The sequence below is a fragment of the Notolabrus celidotus genome, chromosome 11, assembly GCF_009762535.1.
Source record: "Notolabrus celidotus isolate fNotCel1 chromosome 11, fNotCel1.pri, whole genome shotgun sequence".
Taxonomy (NCBI): Eukaryota; Metazoa; Chordata; class Actinopteri; order Labriformes; family Labridae; genus Notolabrus; species Notolabrus celidotus.
This window is the reverse complement of record NC_048282.1, coordinates 1383027-1398402: the sequence shown is the minus strand read 5'-3', so window position 1 is coordinate 1398402 and position 15376 is coordinate 1383027. Positions and strand designations below refer to the sequence as shown.

Sequence of the window (15376 nt, the reverse complement as noted above, 5' to 3'; positions counted from 1 at the left end):
TTTGTTTGTTATTTCCGGGTGTCTTCACCAGGTGACGGATTACAAAAAAGGGTCTGATGTTCCTTGAACTTTGAGAACATGAAGAGACCAAATATAACAAAAGTTGTGTTAGATTTTTAAAAATGCAACATTTCATTTGTATATCAGCTCATAGATAATCAGACTGTGTTATTACAAATAAAAACAACAGGGGAATCTGTTAGTCCTAAAGATTGGCCTTAAGCTTCTTTGAATAGTGAGCCACTGGTTAAGTAAGGAGACTGTATCACCAGATTCTGTAACAAAAAAATGAAGACGTGTGTCAAATGCAGAGAGAGCTGAAGGATTGAGTGCAGCGTCACCACACACCTAGGACTGCACCTTGTAACATACCTCTGTTGTGAGTTTGTAATGTGACAGCTTCCCTTTTTTTTCAGAAGATGAGTGCACACACACACAATCACACGCACACACACACACACACACACACACACACACACACACACACACACACACACACACACACACACACACACACACACACACACAACTTTCCACCTGAAGTTATGTATCATTGTATAGCTTCTCTTTGAATGGTTTGCAGAGCTTTCAGATCACACTGAGACATGGACATACGCAGGTGCTGTTTCAATTTTATCGTTTCCGGTTCTTATCATTTCCTGATTCCAATTCCATTATTTTTTGAGAGTAAAAGTTCTTATCAGGATCGATAAAGGAAATTAACAAACCTTAAATATTTAAATAAATAAAAGAAAAACCCCTAACCTCCAAACACATTAGAATATGAACTTATATCATCATACATAATGCATTTTGCATTCCTTAACACTGGAGACTAAACGGTTGCTAAGAGGTGTAATCCCAACACCACTCTTCCACTGCACAGACTTTCCTCCTCTCTCTCCTCATTCATCTCGCCCTTCATCTCTAAAGTGAGTTCATGCACGACGAGGACCCCTCATAGAACCTGGGTGGAGGGGAGCTCTGTGAATATTTGTAGACTTTGTTTAGCTCTATATGAATGTGAACGTGAGCTCAGCTGTGTGTTGTGCCTGAGTGTGACGGGACGTTACTCCAGCTGTGCTGGGGCCGTTTTTATGTACATGAGACTTCAGCAGTCAATTAAATTAACACTGTGTTGAAGTGAATGTCATACAGACATACTTAGGGCATTCCCCTAGTTTTTATCTGCCCTCCCCTGCTGCTTTTATCTGTTTTAACTACACTGTTTTTATTAAAGGAAAGGTTTGTAGTCTCGGAAAACTAGCATGAATTTGAATGTAGCATTTCCTAGGACTCCGTCTAACCCCTCCCCCCCTCCCTCAGAGCTCCTCCAAAACAACACCCCCGCTCACATGCACGAGCGCCACTGATTCTCGACCATATGATCGTGACTGATTCAAAACCGGTCCTCAGCAAAACATTCTCATAGTGAAAGTTAAAAACACAAACAAACATGGCTGCTGTTAGTACTCACAACTATCATGCTAGTATTATCCAGTTGTCATGGTGACACGATATCAGGAGAAAAGTTAGAACACATATATAATACTGTAACAACTCTACTGTTTGTTAAACATGTTCAGTGTAGATGTTCTTAATTCCTACAGTGTTGACAGTCAGTGAAGGCATCAGGAGAGGTGTAGAGTGTGTGAGCTGGAGAGAGGAGAGACAAGAGGAGAAGTTCTTCATTCATTCAAACATTGATTGTTGTTTTGTTGGTTGATGTAATCACGGCCGACAGTGACCGGTTATTAAAGATCAACATGTTCACGAATCGGCTCATCATCCCTTCAGCGTCCGGACAGACGCTACAGTACATCTACATTTCTGTAGGACTTACTGAATGACATTAATTCTTCTGCTTGTCAGAGCCCCCGTGGTGAGAGCCTTTTAGACTCTGATCCGGACTACAGTCCTGAGCAAAGCACCTCATCGGGTCAGAGGGGACAGGCCCGAGGTCTGAATCATGTTCTAACTTTTATTGGCGCTCAGTTTGATACCGTCATGGCTGCAGCTGAAATATTAGGTCTAAAATGGTCACACACAAGATTTAGGCTTAGACTGCAGTGGGAACTGGAACACTGACTCACTGGGATCCTATCTCCTCTCCCCTCACTTATTTAACATTTCCCATCCCATTAAAGTTACTAACTGTGGCAGCGGCAGCGAGTGGAGGAGCAATGGAACAATATATGTCCAATGATGCAGAATTATCAAGTCAAATTAGGTTTTAAACCTTCTGGTACAAAATGGCCCAGTGCCATCTGTTGGAAGCATCAGTCTGCAAAGTAAAAGGGAGAGAAAAGTTAGGTGTGTACAGGAGTGGCTCCCCACAGATGGCCTGTTTTATCCTCTCAAACGCCAGCTGGCACTTCTCTGTCCACTGGACCGGATCTGGGGCACACTTTCAGGTCAGGTCAGTCAAGGGGCTGTCCAGGTCTGCAAAGTTCAGAATGAAACACTGGTAGTAGCCTTCCAACCCCAAGAACTGCCTCACCTCCTTTTTTTCTTGGGCAAGCTGCAATATGTCAGGACTAAACATAAATCAGAAATGTATATAGAAGTAGAGACTAAGTAGAGACTAATGCACACCAATTGCAATAAAATGTTTATAAATAAACAACTAAGGGAAATAGTTAAGACATATGTAAATAAAAAATTAAACATGACTAGTTAAGGCCATAAAAAGGTCAATATAAAAGTCTAAGATTAATAAAAGCACTAAAATAGATAGATAATAAAAATTGAAGAGTTACAAATAAATTGAACAATTTAATATTAAAGTAAATATAAAATTACTTTAAAATGATAAATTATCAGAGTTGTAAAAAAAAAAAAACACATTAAAGCCACACTAAATAGAGGAGTTTTTAGTTCATGTTTAAAAGTCTGAATATCTTTATCAGATCCTCCGGCAGGCTGTTCAATCATCTCAGAGCGTCGTTTCTGTTCTGCTCTGAGGAACAGCTAAAAGAGAGCCTTCCTGGGTCAGACACTAAAAACATCTCTGTACTCTGGTTCGAGGCCGTGCAGCGCCTTTGAAACAGGTAAAATAATTTAAAATCAACACAAGAAGAAACAGACAGCCAGTGTCAAGATTTTAAAACAGGTGTAATGTGTGCTCTCCATCTGGTCTTTGTTTATTGTGTTCTAGAAAGGAGAGCATTACAGTAGTCCAGTCTAGTTATAAAAGCTTGCAATGGTCTCTCTGTATTGCTCAGAGAGAGAATAGCATCACCACACAACCAGGACTCCACCTTACACCCATGACCCCTCACGTGAGTTTTGCAATTCTTCAGCTTTTCTATGTTGTCTGCAGTTTTTGAATATCTCCTATTGTGCAACTGTTTTTTTTGTTTTGCGATGTGACCCATGTAATTGAGCAATCTTTTGTTTGTCCTGCTGCTCATTACCATGGTCCACATTCAGGAAGTCATTATGCTCTTTAACCCTTGTATACCTACACTGTATGTGTATATATATAACCCAAAGTATTCCCTTATAACTGCTTATTTTACACAAATGTGAAAAATAGAAGTGAATGTAAATGAGATTCACTGAACATACACTCCAAAAAGAAGTTGAAAGATAAAGATTTGGTAACACCGGCTAACAATGTAACAATGATTAATGAGATATATCTTATGTATTATAAAGAATCAAACCAGCTTGGATCAATTTTGACCCAGTATGATAACAAGTGTTATTTTGTGATGTCATTTAGACATTTAACAACAACAAAAATACAAAAATATATTATCTAGACCAAATTTTTATAGACACCTGTTTGTGATTATTCATCAACAAATATTCCTCTGATCATAATTATAGTAACAATAATTCAAAATGTCAGCTAATGCTCCTGTAAATGGGCATATGGACTATATATTTGACATATAATTGTTAAACCTCAGGCAAAGACTTGGAATGAAGATGACTAAAGAGGTGTAAAACTAAATTTAATGATAAATTGTACAATAATTAAATTGGCAGGGTCAATTTTGACCCGGGAGGACAACAAGTGTAACTATTTCTGCAATTAAAAAGAAAATAACAGTATCCTGACTGGACGTTCACTAGAATGAGCCTGTGGAAATCCATGAACCAATGTTTTTCTGACCATAACTGTTGTCAAAATGATGCAAATATGCCAAAATCATGTAAATACGGCATGTTGATCATAACTAATGCACACAAGGTTTAAAACTTGTATGAATTAATTCAAAGGAAGTTGGCTTAAAATAAATACTGAATCTGGTGAAACTTTATACTATGTGGTTTATAAACAGACATAACCACGTCAGGTCAAAATTGACCTGGGAGGATGAAAATTTGCAGACCGAACAAGGAAAAAGAAGGGTTAGAGAGAGGAACCCATTAAGGAAAACATCCTGGTTTGAACCATGTTTACGTTACACTCAGATAGAGAGGGGGCAAGTTTTGCAAGGTCAAGCTATTGTTGAACAAGGATGCAACACTTGGTGCAAGAGCATATATTCAGGTGCGCTGGAATCAGACCATCAGTCCTTCTGCTCAGACCAGACCAGAACTTCTAAAAACCATGCTCGGCTTCAAACTCAGCAGCACACTGTGTGAGTACAGAAATAATATTTTCAATAATGCAGAGGAATAAGATTGTTTCTTTCTTTCTTTCTTGCTGAAGCACTAAAGACTTTTCTTAAAGGAGTGAAAGAGAACTGGTTGTAAAAACATATGAGGCAGAAGCAGGAGCAAATACATCCTCATCTGCTTCATTACTAAAATCAACTTCATGCATGTATTTCTAACTCATTCTCTTTTTTATGAAATGTTTTTATTCATCAGTTTCTTATCATTTGTAAGTAGGCTACAATTCTTCAAAATCAATCTCTTTCTTGGAAATGTTTCCATTGAAAAAGCTGAATACATTTCACTTCCTTCTTAATTATCTGGAGAAGAGTGTTTGTGACTGTGCTCTTTCTATTCTCTGTCAGCCTCAAAGATCTCTTTAACTGCTAGACGAGACCCAGAAGGCTGTCATGTTTGTTTGGATAAAGTCATGAATTATACAGAGTAATGGAAATATTCTTCCCCTTTTTGTTTGAACAAGTTTTCCTGTATTCTTATAAAAACATTTATACCTTTATATTTTGCAATTACTGGGTTAAGAAGCAAAAAGGAAAAAAAGGGCATTAGTTACACAGGTTTGATGTAACCAATGCCCTTTTCAGACGTGTAAAAAGTTTCTGAAAATATTCAGAAAATACCAGAGTGAGCTGCACGAGTGAACACCATAGTCGGATTATTCACCTCCACTTCACCTGGAATTATATCTAAGAGTGTCATTTATATTTTCTTATTCTGAGATTTAAGCCAGAATTCAGAAAAAAGGTCTGAATTTTGCAGGGCAGGCAGGGAAAAAAAACGTTTTAAAGATGTTTTTTTATTATTATTGTTCTGACAATAGAGTCAGTATTCTGACTTTAATCTCTGAATAAAACAAAAAAAATTAAAGCCGCATGCAGCGATGAACGGGCCCTCGCACACCTGCAACCATCGCCTGATGTACGCCCAAGCGGCAACCTCCGGTCTAAAAATATGAGTCAATGCCATGTGTCAAATGTCAAAGTGTTGTTCTGCTGTTCTGCCCGCCTCCTGCAGAGCGTACATTTCATGTTTGTTTGTGTTTTTAACTTTCACTATGAGAATGTTTTGGTGTTTTCTTACAGCTGAGTGAGACATGAGTTGACGTAGTGCAAAACACAAACCATGTGTTGAGGACCGGTTTTGAATCAGTCACGTTTAAATGGTCATGAATCAGCGGCACTCGTACATGTGAGCGGGGGCGTCGTTTTGGAGGAGCTCCGAGGGGAGGGGGGGGTTAAGACCAAGCGGCAACCTCCGGTCTAAAAATATGAGTCCAATGTGGAAGTGTTAAAAGCTGCAGTTCATCGAGGATCCACTTGAGGCTGGCTCCGGAAGTACCAGAAGTCACATACACATGAATGGGGAAAAGACGATCTTTGCAGCATTAATAAACATGTTTACAGCCTGGTACAAAAGATGAGTGTAGTCTGAATAGCTAATTTCTCGATGTGCTCTCACTGTGAGGGGGGTGAATTTTTTTTCTAATTCTGTAATTTAGAAGATATTGAGATTACTAGTCTTCCAATGAGAGGCACAGCTGCCTGTGGGAACACTGCAGCTGTTGGCTAGGAGGCTCAAAGCCCGCCTCTTTACGTCACACTGGCTCGACAGAAGCAATATGGCTGCCGCAGCCGATTGGTCTCAAAGCAGCTCTTCAGAAACAGATGGGTGACGTCACGGATACTACGTCCATATTTTTTACAGTCTATGTGTACGCCACTACCTAACGTGCAGCAGGTGTTGCTGTGCTGCACTTTATGAGGCCTAGCCTGAAACTGTGAGCGTACTCGTGCAGTCTCAGCATAGTGTACATTGCATTTCTGCCTGTCACTAGAAGGTGGTGCTGTGACTTTAATGAAGTCATGTTCTAAAGGATTGTTCATCACAGATCATTCTAGAAAGAGTTGTGTTCACAAGCATGTTAAAAACAGAATCTAAGAGTAGGTACTGTTTGTTTGTAATATGTGGCACTATTCATATGAGCAAAATGTTTATGTAGATGAGTTCAGGCTGGGACCATGATGACGTGTGCAAAATTTTGAAGAGATCGGAGATTGTATGATGATCCAACACTGTATGTGAGAGATATTAGATTGAAAGTTTTTGGCAGGTTGCCCAGAAAATCTCCCTCTCCCACGCCCACATCCATTGACTTAGGAAGATTCCTTTGACAAATGTTCATTTCCAATGTGACAGCAACATTCTGAGCGAAGCAGGAGTTAATTGGATAAAAACTGTACAACATATAATTTTCTGCTGCCAGTAGGGGGTGCTAAACGATATTGGTGAATATTAGTATATGGGTAAGTTCAGCCTGGGGCACTTATCATGCATGAGCGCCCTGATCCTGATCCAACATTAGATGTAAGAGTTATTAAGATTGAAAGTTTTGGGGAGATTGCCAAGAAAACCTCCAACTCTGACAGTCAGCCACGCCCCCTTTTTTCAGATTTGGTGACATTTTTCTGATAACTTTTAATCATCAATGTGTTTCCTACAGAATGTGCATGGTTGGGACTTGATCGGAGAAAAGGCCTAGGGCAAGATCTTTTTTTCTTACCCTTGCGAATTTGGGTGAAAAACTGAAGAAAAAAAAAGATGTCCGACTTCCTGTTGGGATTTCACCATGATGTTACACGGCTTTTTTGTAGGTCTTGGCCTGACTGATATGTGAAAAACTTTCATGCATGTATGTTGAACTGTCTTGAGGGGCTGGCCCTTTGAAATTTGAAAATTGAAGGGGGCGCTCTTCAGCCATTTTGCAGATTTTTTTCATGGGACCAAAAAATGTTGAAATTTTCACCAGGCCGGATGCAGGCAACTTTGGCATGTTGAAGGCTTCAAACAGGCAATTTACTTTGAAAAAAGAAAGAATGAAAGAAAGAAAGAAAGAAACAAAGAAAGAAAGAAAGAAAGAAAGAAAGAAAGAAAGAAAGAAAGAAAGAGAGAAAGAAAGAAAGAAAGAAAGAAAGAGGATACCTAACAGGGCTCCAATAGGGCCTTTGCCCTAAAGTAGATTAAAGATATTTTAAGCTGGGATAAGATTGTAAAACATGTCATCAGGACTACCTCAGCACCTGTTTGACGTCCTGTCTGACAGGACTTCAGGCTTCAGGCTGTGGTCAGTTTTGGGGGCAGACCTCCTGACATTTTCCAGAGTGTATGAATCAAAACAGCTTTTAGATTCATTCAAGCTTTTGCACACACATTGACTTATTTTAATTAACAAAGTTTATGTTTTCCTTCTCCAGTGCTGGCAGCAACATGTCTGCTCATGACGCCAGGTAAATATGAGTAAATATATAATGATAGTTTTATTGTGTGTGGGGTTTTGAACTTCCTCAGCTGATACCTTTTACATTTTTTCTTCTAGTTGATTCCTCAAAGAGTGTTATCACCTGTGATAATGCCCGTGATGTTCAGCGCCTCAGATGTGGTATGTGCTATTTATTTGATTAAACTCACTCAATGCTGTTTTTGATGTCTCTCCTGAGACCGTTCTTTATTCTAATCTAGTCCTGTTCCTCTCTTTTTTGACTTTTAACAGGCTAGTAATTATAACAGCCTCATTTGGAGTGCTTCTGACCTTTTTAAAGTCCAGGGCTGGTTGTTAACCCGGTTAAGGCATATTTCCAAGATGTTAGGATGTGTGTTCGTACAGCAGATGTTACAACAGACTGGCAGAGGCTAGAGATAGGCATTATGGCAGGGTGCACTATTTCTCCATTAGCATTTATTTACCAATGGAGGTAATCATCAGAGCATCAGAATGGGTTAGTGGGTGGGGGGGACAGCAGGATGGGCAGCATCTCCCACCAATTAGGACATACGTGGACGACATGACACTGGTAACCACAACAGTGCCATGTGCCAAAAGGCTGTTAGAGAGGTTAAATGATGGTTTGCGTTTCGACCGCGGGCTGAAGTCCCGGGTAGATTGTGCAAATCAGGCCAGTGACGTATGGAGAAAACAAAAGTAAATGCACTACACCACCAGACCAGTAGAGGGCAGTTAAACAAAGAGGAACGCCATTCATCACAGATGACACCATAGAAGCAGACGGACAGGCAGGTATCATTATGAGCAACACAACAGTTAGCCTGTTAGCATGAAGAGACTCAGCTGGCACTGTTTTAGATGGTGCTATATTTCATCACAGATGGATTCACTGAATCAACACGTGAGAGGAGATAAGCGCGAGTAGCAAAGACGTTTCAACACGGCTTTAAAATCCTTTTGAACTCAAAAAGCCGTGGCAGAGATCGACCGGTGTTTTGATTTAAACAGCGACCCTGTTAACTGGAGACTTTCAGCCGGATGCATCCCTCATAAATGTCTTTAGACGATCATTAAATATCTGATGAGGATATTTTGAAATCTTAATAAAAACTAAACTAGTTTGCATTCCCAGGAACTCCCTCTGTGTTTCAACAGCTGTGTAAACTCCACAAACACTGACACGTTCAGCTGAAGGTCTCCAGTTTACAGGGTCACTTTTAAAACTGGAACACCGGGAGGAGAGACACATTCACGGTGGGAGAGAAGACTACTGTTACAAGCTGCTAAATCAAGAGAATCACAGCTTCTTCTTTTGAACCAGCATGATCTGCTGGTGGATTTGATGGATAGTTGGAGCTGGCATGGAGGGGGGGTGCTCTGGGACTCCAGAGTAACCTGTTCAGCCTCTCTGATGTGTCGTGGCCTAACTAAAGGAAACATCAGTGAAGGGAGGAGCCCACTTGATAACCCCAGTGATGTGCTGGCTCTTGCTCCCTATCTGTCCTTTCTATCTCAGGCTTTAGGGGACATCAGGAGCCATGTGGTAGAGTACTACATTTCTCAGTAAAAAGCATAGTGGGGTGGGTTTCTTCCCTGAGCGCTCATCCTTTCTTCCAGCACAAGAACCTTGTGTTTATCTCAGATAAGCTTGTGGTCTGTGGTATGCAGTCAATAAACATTTTCTTCCTCTTTAATGACAAGACCAGCATTTAGAACCATTCATGTTGGTCATGAGCTTAACCCCCAGGACTCTAAGATTCTACATCAGGTCTTTTTCCTACATATTAATACCCTGGGGTCTACAACCTGCAAGTTACACTTTAAATTAAACCTTGGGCCCTTCCTTCTTAAATTCTCTATTTTTGTATTTCAGATTCTGGAGTGATCATGGTTGAGGCAGCACTGTATGGACGTCAAAACACGATGTTCTGCAGTGCAGGCAGGGATCCGGATCAGCTTGCCGATACCGAATGTGCTCAGGACGGCACAATGGACATCATCAAGAAACGGTACATATCCTGAGTAGTAATGGTTCATGACACTACTGAATACGCTGTGAATGAGCAGCACCATTATTGAGCAGCACTGTTTTGGAGCAACTGCCTTAACTAACCAAACCTGGCAGTCAGATCAGATACGCATTGCTCCGGACTGAAGGTTTGGAAAAAGGGACACCACACATTGGTCTCTCTTAATTTTTTTTTTTTTTTTTTTTCTAGACTTTATTATAACGCTTAAAGCTGCTGTTGGTAGTCATGGAGTAAACATCTTTTCAGAGAAGGACTTTGAATGTCAACACTACCCCTCCCAACCAGATTTCCTCCTGGCCCCCCCACACAAATCGGCATGCGCAATCATGATAGTGCCGGACTCATAACCAATCAGAGGACTTAGTAGGGGCTGCCCCTTAACCAACCAGAATGAAGGATTGAAGATTAGCTATGATTCGTCCGTCATAACGGGAATGAGGGGAATAATAACATTGCTTGATACAGAGGCATTGGAAAACGCAGAGATTTCCAGACATTGGTCTCTCTTAATAAACCATTACGTGACATAACCCGACTTATATCATGACTTTAACTTAAAGCAACAGATAAACTGACTTTAACCAAAGAAAACAAAACCTTAACTCACAAAACAAAAAGTTAACTGTAAGTAAAGGTGACAGAAAACATAATTTTAACTTAAATCAAAAAGCAGAACTTAAACTAGAAATGATAAAAACAAAACTTAAACTAATGAGGCTCACACAACACGTCAAAAAGAAAGAAGAAAGGAAGGGGGCGCCGTTTGTCAAGTTGTGCACACTGTGCGCAGTGTGAGTTTGCATAATAGCTAAATATTTAGCATCGCAGAGCAACATTTGACATTAAGATTTAATATTTAATATTAAGATTGAACATTTAACATTTATGTATATTTAACAATCAACATTTATATTTAACATTTATGTTTAACATTTACACTTAGAATTTGGATTCAACATTTAACTTTTAGATTTAGATTTACCATTTGGATTTAACATTTAACTTTTAGATTTATATTTCACATTTCGATTTAACATTTATATTTAACATTTGGATTTAATAGTGATTAAATGTGAAAAAAATATCACAAATGTTGCTCTAAATGTGATACAAAAGTTACTTTTAAAAATCTAGACTATTTTATTTTAATAGGTTTTGGAGTCAAATATCACTTGGCTTTCAAAAAACATGTGTCTCAAACGTAGCCCTTTTGCAGATTAGCACACACCTTAACTATTGCACCAATCAACAGCTGATCTCAGGTACAGGCCTTTTTACTCGCTCATTTTTTTTTATTTATCATTTAGATTTATATTTAACATTTATGTTTAACATGTACACTTAGAATTTGGATTCAACATTTAACTTTTAGATTAAGATTTGCCATTTGCATTCAACATTTAACTTTTAGATTTAGATTTAACATTTGGATTTCACATTTAAGATTCATATTTAGCATTAGGATTTAACATTTTTATTTAACATTCATGTTTACCATTTAAAATTTAGATTTAACATTTACATTTGCCATTTGCATTCAACATTTAACTTTTAGATTTAGATTTAACATTTGGATTTCACATTTAAGATTCATATTTAGCATTAGGATTTAACATTTTTATTTAACATTCATGTTTACCATTTAAAATTTAGATTTAACATTTACATTTAGCATTTGGATTCAACATTTAACTTTTAGATTTAGATTTAACATTTGGATTTCACATTTAAGATTCATATTTAGCATTAGGATTTAACATTTTTATTTAACATTCATGTTTACCATTTAAAATTTAGATTTAACATTTACATTTAGCATTTGGATTCAACATTTAACTTTTAGATTTATATTTAACATTTGGATTTAATAGTGATTAAATGTGAAAAAAAATGTTGCTCTAAACGTGATACAAAAGTTACTTTTAAAAATCTAGACTATTTTTCATTTTTAATAGGTTTTGGAGTCAAATGTCACTTGGCTTTCAAAAAACATGTGTCTCAAACATAGCCCTTTTGCAGATTAGCACACACCTTAACTATTGCACCAATCAACAGCTGATCTCAGGTACAGGCCTTTTTACTCGCTCGTTTTTTTTAATTTAACATTTAACTGAGTATTAATGGTTCATGACAGTTCTAACTTGTGACAGAATTCTGCTGGCTAAATGATAAATCAGGCAAAAGTCAAGTTAGTAGTATAGTATCAATGCATTTTGACAAAACTGAGAATGGTTATGTGATTAAAGTCAACATAATCAAATTTGAATATAGTAAATATTTAGTAGGTCAGCACACTAATGGCAACATTTTGGAATGTTCAAAGCTAACTCCCGCAGGTAAACATTTTCCTAGCTATAGCTTATTATACCTAAATCCATATTTGACTTTATATCAAAATGAGTCCAACCCTTAGATAACCATTTATATGTTTGTTTGTTTGTTTGTTTGTTTGTTTGTTTGTTTGTCAACCTGCTGCACACTAGCTATACAGCACTGTGCTATTTTTCTGTCAACTGGTAGAATTGTGATACTCTTCCCTAAAAATGTGCGCAGCCTTTCCCAGTTATGCTTGGTGATGAAATGCTAGTCTATACAGACCCATGAAATGGGGAGTTAATTCCTGGTCATCCTATCATTGAAAGCTCTTCACACATGCTTTTCTCACTTCTCACAGGTGTGATGGCAAGATGACGTGTGAGTTTGACACACGTATAGTCCGTACCTCTGATCCCTGCGTTGGCATCGACAAATATCTACAAACCAACTACACCTGTGTCCCAGCGTGTGAGTCACATCTTTGCACTAGACGTACAATAAGACAAGCTGTTACCTCTATATTATGATGTCTGATGTGACTCATGTGTTGCTTCAACAGTTCACATGGCTACCTGCGAGCACTCTTACGCAACATTGTCTTGTAGTAGGTTACTTTTATAATTCTATCTTTATAATAAAGTAACACTTACCTGAATACTTGAATACTTTGGTTGGTAGCCTTTCCTCTGTGCCTTCAAAAATGTGTCCTGTTTCTTCTCAGGTGAGGGGCGGGTTATATTTGTCTATGGTGCTGACTTTGGACGTCGGGACAGGACCACATGCTCTCACATGAGAACTGCCGCTCAAATCGCAGATGTTGAGTGCTCAGACCCCACCGCATTAGTTGCTGAAAGGTACAATTGTCAACTCTTTGCAATCTTGTACGGGAGGTTAAATTCAAAAACACCTAGATTTTGTGTTTTTTTTTATCTCACAGCAAAGTCTGATTAACCAACAGGTGCAATGGGAAGTCCAGCTGCATGATCAAAGCCAGCGACTCAGTCTTTGGGGACCCCTGTCCAGGCATTACCAAGTACCTGGAGTTGGCTTACGTATGTGAATGTAAGTGGCTCAAAACTATCTTTTCTACCTTTGAAAGCTGGTCTGTGCTTAGATGGATCAAGAAAGACGAGATGGGGTGATGTATACTGTAACTAGAACAAAAACATTTTCCCACATCAATTTTAGCATCCCTATAGCATCCCTACATTGTCTCCCTGTTGTTTTTAGGATTCATTTTAAGACACTTTTAATCACGTTTAAAGCACAACTGGACTCTCCCCTCAGTACATGTCTGAGCTCTTATCCCCCCATAAACCAGGATGCAGTCTGAGATCCTCTGGCAGTGCTCTGCTTGCTGTTCCATGGTCTAGACTTAAAACTAAAGGGGACAGGGCCTTCGCTGTTAGAGCCCCCCGACTGTGGAACAGTATTAGTAAGAATCTGTGATAGCTTTGTGTGAATGCTGTTATTCTGATAGTGCTGCTGCCTTTTAACCAGTCTGACTCTTATCTCTTGTTTTTCTGTTGCAGATACTGTGAAGGCTCCAGAGGAATCCGACCACATGATGGAATAAAGAAAAAAGATCTTTATACACATTCATTAAAAGAGTGATATAAATTCAGCACTATGTATCCTACATCAGGCTCTGCTAAAGGAGTCTTCAACACAGTGAATTACAAAATCATAACAATAAACTGTCTGAAATAAATTACACTTCATCAGCAGCATGTGTCAGTTTTTGTTTTACAGTTTGGTGTTGAGTTGATAGGAGTACGGCACTATAGTCTAAATAAAAGGGAACAGACAGCTTCATGAGGACTATCAGGAATATGAGTCTCCTCTAAGTGACCCTTGGTGTTTGCTGGTTCTGGTTCTCCCTGTCAGTCTGGAGACACATAAAGAAAAGATGCTCAGGAGACTTCCAGGAAGTAAAAATGAAGGACCATAGCCATTTTTTTCTTGAAAGGAAGCCTCTGGCTAATTCAGAAAACCAGTCTTCAAAACTTTTAGCTTATGCACCCCTTGGTGACTGGCTATGCTAAGTCTCATTGCTTAGCCTGGAGCCTACGTGTGTGTGCCAAATACCAACTCAGCTTTTTTCACAGCAAAACAGACCCGAACTCTGGCACCAAAATTCAATGTGAAAAAAAGAAACATCAAGAGAGGTCTATTCTGTGCAGCCTCCCTGAACTCTTTGACACTTCCTACATTTCTATGGGAACAGGGATTAAACAGGAGCTCACTTGGAGGAAAGTTAGTGAGGAGGTCAGATTATCTGGTAAATTATGAAAACCTTGCATTTAATGTGGATCTTGTTATGGGGGCGGCAGTAGCTGAGTCCTGGGGCGGCAGTAGCTCCGTCCTGGGGCGGCAGTAGCTTAGTCCTGGGGCGGCAGTAGCTCAGTCCTGGGGCGGCAGTAGCTCAGTCCTGGGGCGGCAGTAGCTCAGTCCTGGGGCGGCAGTAGCTCAGTCTGGGGGCGGCAGTAGCTTAGTCCTGGGGCGGCAGTAGCTCAGTCCTGGGGCGGCAGTAGCTCAGTCCTGGGGTGGCAGTAGCTCAGTCCTGGGGTGGCAGTAGCTCAGTCCTGGGGCGGCAGTAGCTCAGTCCTGGGGCGGCAGTAGCTCAGTCCTGGGGTGGCAGTAGCTCAGTCCTGGGGTGGCAGTAGCTCAGTCCGGGGGAAGCGGTAGCTCAGTCCGGGGGCAGCGGTAGCTCAGTCTAATGGTAAAACTTAATTTAAAGTGCAACTTGCAGGTTGTAGACCCCAGGGAATTAACATGTAGGAAAAAGACCTGACGTAGAATCTTGGAGTCCTGGGGGTTAAACTCATGACCAACATGAATGATTCTAAATGCCGGTCTTGTCATTAAAGAGGAAGAAAATGTTTATTGACTGCATACCACAGACCAGAGGGACTTGGCTTGGGAACCGAAGGGTCGCCGGTTCGAGTCCCAGTATGGACGAAGTATGGCAAGTGTACTGATGGCTGGAGAGCTGCTGTTTCACTTGCCTGGGCACTGCAGAGGTGCCCTTGAGCAAGACACCAAACCCCCAACTGCTTGGGGTGGCAGTATCCTCACTCTGACATCTCTCCCAAAGTGCATGTCCACTGCATGTGTGTGT

The 15376-nt window shown here is 39.8% G+C and overlaps 1 protein-coding gene across 3 annotated transcripts; it reads left to right on the top strand.

Annotated features, from left to right (window-relative positions):
* The first annotated feature begins 787 nt into the window (after positions 1-787).
* On the top strand, positions 788-13971 carry LOC117822108 (L-rhamnose-binding lectin SML-like). Of its 3 annotated transcripts, none has more exons than XM_034696751.1 (9): positions 788-932; positions 7881-7913; positions 8003-8065; positions 9783-9918; positions 12614-12723; positions 12815-12859; positions 12977-13109; positions 13214-13317; positions 13788-13971. In XM_034696751.1, coding segments are annotated over exons 1-9 (669 nt in total). In that variant the 5' UTR covers positions 788-931; the 3' UTR covers positions 13832-13971. The 3 variants fall into 3 exon arrangements, with proteins under 3 accessions (XP_034552642.1, XP_034552640.1, XP_034552641.1); XM_034696749.1 differs by lacking the exon at positions 788-932 and adding an exon at positions 4542-4595; XM_034696750.1 differs by lacking the exon at positions 788-932 and adding an exon at positions 6826-6932.
* The last annotated feature ends 1405 nt before the right edge of the window (positions 13972-15376 follow it).

Coding starts and splice junctions, on each gene's coding strand:
- LOC117822108 (XM_034696749.1), top strand. CDS start 4,565: ATGCTCGGCTTCAAACTCAGCAGCACACTGT. Junction 7,914..8,002: donor ATGTCTGCTCATGACGCCAG/GTAAATATGAGT, acceptor TTTTTCTTCTAG/TTGATTCCTCAAAGAGTGTT. Junction 9,919..12,613: donor ATGGACATCATCAAGAAACG/GTACATATCCTG, acceptor CACTTCTCACAG/GTGTGATGGCAAGATGACGT.